At 34.7% G+C, this 7,253-nt stretch overlaps 1 protein-coding gene across 2 annotated transcripts; it reads left to right on the top strand.

Moving 5' to 3' along the window:
• The first annotated feature begins 1,738 nt into the window (after positions 1-1,738).
• Positions 1,739-5,071, top strand: LOC103932540 (protein ELF4-LIKE 3). 2 transcript variants are annotated; one of them, XM_009342164.3, is made up of 2 exons: positions 1,739-1,973; positions 4,390-5,071. In XM_009342164.3, exon 2 carries the CDS (start codon positions 4,459-4,461, stop codon positions 4,807-4,809), a length of 351 nt encoding a protein of 116 aa, XP_009340439.1. In that variant the 5' UTR covers positions 1,739-1,973; positions 4,390-4,458; the 3' UTR covers positions 4,810-5,071. The 2 variants fall into 2 exon arrangements, with proteins under 2 accessions (XP_009340439.1, XP_009340440.1); XM_009342165.2 differs by lacking the exon at positions 1,739-1,973 and adding an exon at positions 3,214-3,472.
• Positions 5,072-7,253: the final 2,182 nt, after the last annotated feature.

Below are 7,253 nucleotides of genomic sequence, written 5' to 3'. Positions count from 1 at the left end.
TTTACAAGAAAATTCAAACTCGAGTGCATAAGAAGAACATATAAAACCTAACTAATGTGGTTATACCTGATAAACTTTTTAGGTCTAATATGGTTCATCACTAACACGACAATTGTTAGTCCAACTTAACCACTTATTATTAAGTGTTGGGTTTTATCACAACAACATCGATGACATAAAAAGTGAAATCTATCAAATATTAATTGTATAATAGGTAATGCTAAGGAGATTAAAATTTTAAACTAAATTATGTAAAGTAAATGATATTGTTGTTGATGATTGGATTATTACTTAAGTGTTAACGTGCTTATTTCTTATTGATGACATATCATTTTGTTTGCAAATTTTGTTTAAAAATTTAATCTCTCAAATATTATCTTTGTATCTAATTTTCACTTATGTATTATTGTTTGAGATGATTAATGAAATACTAATTTGTTTGTCAAAAAAATAAAATAAATAAATGGAGGCGTGAAGTGAAAAGATAACTTTGTTGACTTTCTTTGTCTTTTAAAGTCGATGTGTACTGTTCTCTTTCGGTATCAAATGCAGGAGTAGGATTCTCTTCCCTTTTATTTTCATCCCCTTTCCTTCCCTCATCTTACATATTGTTTTTTTGTCTTATTGTCTTTATAAAAAAATCAATACAAGATGTTGACATGACTAAACTATAACCGTTCAAATAGAAAGACAGGGAAGGGGAGAGAGATTATGCCTCCCCAAATGCATCATATTATTCAATGATATAGTAAATATTACATCATTATGTGCAATATGTTAAATTGAAAGGAAATTGTGTTTTAAGACGAAAGAAAACAGCCTAAAAGTTATGGATCTAATTCATACACAAAACCAAAAGTCCTTTCAAGCGAAAACATATGTAAGCCAACACCTGAGAGATTTTTCATGTACCTATCATATAGATCTCGTATGTAAATCCACACAAAACTAATATTGCTTTAGACTCTAGAAAAAGTTGATTCATAAATTCTAAAAGTTTAATCATTATTACATAGACGAGTCGATAGACTGCATTAGAGATAAATCATACGCATGTCTTACATGTTAACGATTCATATCTTTTATTCACATGAAATTACCAAATAAGGGGTGGGTGGGGTGTTAAGGGGCGACTATTATTAATTAAACAATATTCAATAATTGTGACTTTACAAGAAATTATGAAGTGGTTGCGTATCAAATGAGAAAAATTATGGTTATACACATTGCAGATAAATTAAAGAAAGACTACCTAGTGACAATCGCCTAATAAGAGTAATGAGACTTTATCAAGAGAGAAACTTACATGCAACATTTGGTTGTGTACAACAAGGTGATTCAAGTGATGCAGAGAGATGAGTGCTAATAACTCTATTACAGTCTATATAGATGTGGTCAATGAATTAAACAGCTGTATTAGAGATGTGGTGAGTAAGTTAAACGACTTTATTACAGTTAGTTAAACAGTTATAATAGAGATGTGGTCAACAATGTCCTCAAATTGCAAAATACCTCAATTCCGGCAGCAATTGCAGATTAATTGCATCATCAATCACTACCAACGTGACCAATAAACAAACCATAATTAGGATATGAGGAAACACACAAGCAAATCCCAAACTGAATCCAAAATAAAATAAATAAAATAAAATAGGAGAATAACAGGTAGATATGGATTTTATACTATTATACGACAATCAATATATTAAGGGAGCTAAAATATTTACACACACTGAGAGGGGGTCCGAGCGTGACTGTCAAATCTACATATACTCTCTCGCTCTCTCTCTCTCTCTCTCTCAAATTTTCAGAATTCAGAGGTGTTGTGTTCTGTTCTCTTCTCCTCTCTTTCTGTTCCGGAGATTCGATTCAATCGCCGATCTTTTGCAACGTTTTCTCGGATTCCGTCGTCGTCTTCCTCCTCTTTCATTCAATCTCTGTCTTTTCGCAGACTAATGTTCCAGATTGCCAAGGTACGAATTTTATAATATTTTATTTTAAGTATTTGGAAAACCAGGTTGAATAAAAAAAACAAAAACAGAAAAGGATGTCTCTTTTCTTTTTTATAGCTGAATTATATGTGTTTTTTGGTATATTGAATTTATGGGTTTTGTTCAATTTTCTTCTGCTAACACATTGACCATATCGGGTTCTTGTTTTTCATCCAAAGTTCTAATCTTTGTTGTGGATTTTTGGAGTTTTTGGCTCTTCCTTAAATTTGGATTGTGCAATTTTATAATTATTTATTAAAGGCATTATTCTTTTTCTTAGTTTATTTAGTATTGTTTTCCACTTCTGGAGTTTTTATTCTTCTTCAACTGCAAATTTTCATGCGCCTCTGATTTCCCAATTAGTCCATGTTTAATTTATTTATTTGTGAATTAACAGATTTAATTTAGTTCTTGTATTTTTGTGGGTAAGGATCAAAGAATGCTGTTTGTGTCTGCAGTAGTAGTCCTCTCATGGCCTCATCTTCTCTGCATCATTGGCTGAGTTTTTTATTTTTAATTTAATTTTTGGGTGTTTGAGATTCTTCTTTGGGAACTCTGAGCTTTAGGTGGGTTTTTTCTTAGTACATTATAAAAGGTTCCTTTTTATGGAATGGGATCTGCCTTTTCCCATCTCATCATAAATAACGCAACAACAATAATAGTAAATAATAATAATAACAGCAAAACTCATGTCTGTTATTTGATTCTCATGTGAAAAAGAACCCTTGGAGGTCAATATTTTTTCCACAGAAATTGTCTCATGTACACTTATGTTCGGGAAGTGATTCTCGCACTCTCATTTTTTTTTGTCTTTGGACACTCGTTAAAGTATAACCAAGGAACAAAAACAAGGTAGATAACTGCAACAGAAGGCGAAAACGAGAATACGGAAATCACTATCCTAGATTTTCTTAGCGTGTTTTGGTTATTAGTGCAAAGCATGTTCGGATAAGAGGTTATAATTAAGGGTGCCTTTGTTTGCTAGCTTTTAGTGGATTGGACTAAAAAAGTTAGGGAAGTCTTATGTTTATTAGTCGGACCAAATTTAACGGGATTAGGACTGCTAAGCCGCCCTCTAATCCCGTCCTCTCCCTTCTCCTACGCACCCTCGCGCATCAGCCGCAGCAGCTGCTCCCTTGTCGTCGTCTTCTCCTTTTCACCTTCGCCCTCTCCCTTCTCCTTCCTTGTCGCACCTCCGCGTAGACGTCCAACATGTAGACGATCGACGACGGACCTGCGTCGCTGCCGATGGTCTTCGTTTGGTGCTTTCTGCCGCGTCGTGAAATCGGAGTCCCAGCAAAGGAAAAGAAATACACAGAGGGAGTCCGAGTGTGATCTGAAGACGAACGATTCAGCGTTGGATTTGGGTGCCCTAGCTTTCTGAATTCGGTAGCGTTTTCTGGTCTTTCATGCCGATCTGTTGAATGGAAGTTGGGTAGAGATGCTTGACGGACTCAGTATAGCTGAATAACGCGTCAGAGGTGACTCAACTCTGCCTCCCCTTTTCTACATAATATTGATTTCTCTGAAATGTTTGATTTCTTAATGTCCATTTGCTGGGTTGGTGGATTGGATTGCCATCTTAATTTGTGTAATTTAGGTTTTGCTTCATTTGGAATTTACAACTCTAATTGGGGTTGGCTTTTTGGGATGTCTTCCGTTTCCCTTTTTTCGTGTTCAATTTCGTTAATTTCCTTCAAATTTCGGAAATTTCCATCTCGTCATTCGTTTCTTAGATTTGATAGGGTCATTTGTCCAGTGATATTTAGCCGATTTCCTGAAATTTTGGTGATTCGGGTTGAAAGTCCGGCTTCATATATTTCGATGCTGATGTGTGTGAATTCATGGATTTTGATGCTGATATGAATCTTTGAACAGTTTTTTTTTTTTTTTCTGATGAGTTTGTCATAAGTTGTTGATTAATTGCTTAAAGTTAGGAGCTTTCAGTGGCATTCAATCAACATAAACATACTTATGCTAATGATTTTTACTAAAGCACCTACTCATGTTCCTCTTAAGATTCTCTCTGTAGAGGATGGTATTGTTCTCAAATCCTTTAACTATCTCCTTCGTCGGAAACAGTTCAACGAAAAGCTTGTAAAGGAAGAAAATGAGAACCTTCACATTCTTGATGCGAGGACTTTCTTGATATCTTGCAGAAGTACTATAATTTATCCATTTGGATTTGTACGTCTGACTGATATCCCAATTCTTTCCTTGTGTCTGTGTTGAGCTTGAGAACTTAAAATACAAAAAAAAAAAAATTAAGGGCAAACACCAAACTGAGGGCAGTACTATTTTCTTTATCCTGCTTCTCAGTCCGATAGTGCACCAAACGTTTCACTAAGTCAGTTCATTTTAGTAAAAAAAACAGTAATCAGTGTTCTTGATTATGCAGGACTGGTTCTGATCTGATCCTAATTTTTCGAGTCCTCAGAAAATAAAAGAATTTAATTTAATTCAATCAATGGAGGGTGACACATTCTCAGGGCTTGGCAATGGCAGCACACAAATTGATGGAAAGGTTCTGCAGACATTTCAGAAGAGCTTTGTGCAAGTGCAGAATATCTTGGACCAAAACAGGGTGCTGATAAATGAGATTAATCACAACCATGAGTCCAAAATTCCTGACAATTTAAGCAGAAATGTGGGTCTGATCAGAGAGCTCAACAACAACATCAGGAGAGTGGTTGATCTTTATGGTGATCTCTCAAGCTCCTTCACCAAATCCATGGATACTTCTTCTGAGGGAGGGGATTCCAGTGGGGCTTTGAAGTCTGATGGAAAAGCTGGGCACAAGAGAATTAGGCCTTCTTAGAGAGAGAAAGTGAGAGAGAGAGAGATTATAATTTGTCTTCCTAATTCTTTTGCATGTTGAGATGGTAGAAAAAAAAGGGAGAAAAATTGATTAGATTCTGTAAACTCTGCTGTATCTGTTAGGTAATAATTTCCCTGAATTGCTGTTTCGCCGTACGTCTTTGTAACTGTGGATCTAATTGAAGAGAAAAAAAAAAAAATTAAGCTTGCTCGTGTAATTTCATTTCTTCCTAATTGGTAATAAAAGTTTATTTTTGTCCTTTGACTTGTCAGTTCTTGACTTATATCAATCTTTTTATGTTCGCGTCTTAGGTTTTTTCATCTTCTCTTCATCCAAGCGATATTCCAAATAACCAAACAAAATAGAGCGAGGAAAATCCGAATTTAGGTGCAGAGGGAGAAACACATTGTTCGTGTCAAATTATTTAGGGAATTAAAGAGTGCTGATATATTCCTTAAGAGCTGTAACGCTTTTATTTAACTTTTGTTGTTTGTCAAAAGGACTGAAAATTTGGTAAGTGTCAATGTATGAATCTCCTTTTTAGATGAAGGGATCAAGATTAACTTTTGATGCAAATTCTTCCACAAAAAGAAAAACCCTTTATTCCCCTTTTTCTCAAAGTTTTCTTCTTGATTTTAACTAAGAGCTGAAGTGTAGAGAGAGAGAGAGAGAGAGAGAGAGAGAGAGAGAGTTGTCAAAGTTTTCTGCTTCCCATGAAGCCAAAACTGCTTTTTCCCACGCTTCTTTTTGCTGTTTTTTATGGATTTTGCTATTGTTTTAAGCATGTGGAATGTGGAGAAGTAGTGTTTGCGTACATAATTGTACAGGCATATGATATACATCTGTGTGAAGATGCTCTGAAATAATTGGAAGAAAAATCAGCTTTTAGACTAATCTTTTGGTTCCCAATCACACACCACCACAAGAACAGAATCTCCAGATAAGAGTTGATGAGCATTTTTGACCATTTTTCTTTTATTTTTTAATTTTCTACTATATTTGCTGTAGTGACAGTCCTTTTCCCAAGTAGTTTAAAACAAGAGTAGCATTTTCTCTTCTTCTAAATCTCCTCTCCTCCTATCTCACTTTTCTCTTCTTTATTTTTATAAAGAAGTTAACATAAGATATAACGTGACTTAATCGTGATCATCTCTAATAAGAAATAATTGAATAGAAGAGAATCTTACTCTCTAAAACAAAGCACTATAGTTCCAAGAGAAGGACAGATATTTATAAACAGTGATCCCCAACAACATGACAAGGGCCCCAAAGCTTCCTCTCTCTTTCGGAGATGGAACTCAACTTCTCCATGCTTATGCTTTATCCCCACACTCATACATAGTTTTATGCAAGATGTCATGTTATTAATATTTCAAATCAACTACGTACTGTTATACGAAAAAAATAAAATATTTGAATAATAAAACAAAGATAAGTAGAAATATGTGAGTGACTTTAGATAACCCCAACATGACAGTGAGATATACACAAGCTATTCTTATTTCCCCTAATGAGGAAAATTTTGTATTGAAACATATACTTTCAATTAATGGCGGATTCAAGATTCGAACTTTGAGAGGTCTCAGTATTAAAGTACAAGCATTTTAGATAGAAACATAGCATGCATCATGAGAAAAAAAATTCAGTTTATTCAATGAAGTATGTCACCAAAAGCTTAGTGAGTTTGTTGTCATCAGTCAAACTATATTACACACATGTCAAAAAATACAACAAATGTTTGCCGAAGCAATCTAAAGAGTGATAACGAGAGACTTCGTTAAGCGTTGTAAACGCAACATATCTTAGTTCCAATGTACATCTGCCTGTGCTCCCAGCTGATCTACCTTTATTTGACGCGTGTCATATGAGAGATACCGATAAAGACATTACATATCCCCTTACCTTTGCATTATTTTTTCGCCTTTAAGCAATAGATGTCCTTTTAAGACTATTTTGATGTTGATGATTCCTTGGCATCTATTTCTCTTTCTCTGATTGAGTACATGTCTCTGTTGATGGACCCATTTATCCTGCAACCTAATTTCCTGATCTTTGGAATGGGGGCCCACACCAGCGATTGCTGTAAATAGCTTGAGTAATCAAGGAGTAGGATTCTATCCTTCTTTGTTTTCCTCCACTTCCATCTCCTTTTATTTGAACGGTCATGATTAAATCACATCAATATTTTATATTAAATTTTTTTTATAGAAATAGAAAGAGAAAATAGAGAATGTGAGAAAATGGGACGGAAGGGAATGAAAATGGAGGAGAGAGAATCTTAGTCCATTCAATAGAGAGGTGAGATTAACTGAAAAATAAATTTAAGGTATGTATTATGGAAAAGAGATAATCTTCGGATTTCTTCCACCAAGACCACCGGATCAAATGATCTGGGTTTTTGAAATTTCATCCAACGGTAAAAAATTATTATAGCTTTTAAGCGA

The sequence above is a fragment of a genome, unplaced genomic scaffold, assembly GCF_019419815.1.
Source record: "Pyrus x bretschneideri cultivar Hongxiangsu unplaced genomic scaffold, Pyrus_bretschneideri_v1 Contig1, whole genome shotgun sequence".
Lineage (NCBI taxonomy): Eukaryota > Viridiplantae > Streptophyta > Magnoliopsida > Rosales > Rosaceae > Pyrus > Pyrus x bretschneideri.
The sequence above is the reverse complement of the archived record's forward strand: the minus strand, read 5'-3'. Positions and strand labels throughout refer to the sequence as shown.

Bases quoted from the DNA above. Each gene is read 5' to 3' on its own strand.
- LOC103932540 (XM_009342164.3), top strand. From the start codon at position 4,459: ATGGAGGGTGACACATTCTCAGGGCTTGGCAATGGCAGCACACAAATT.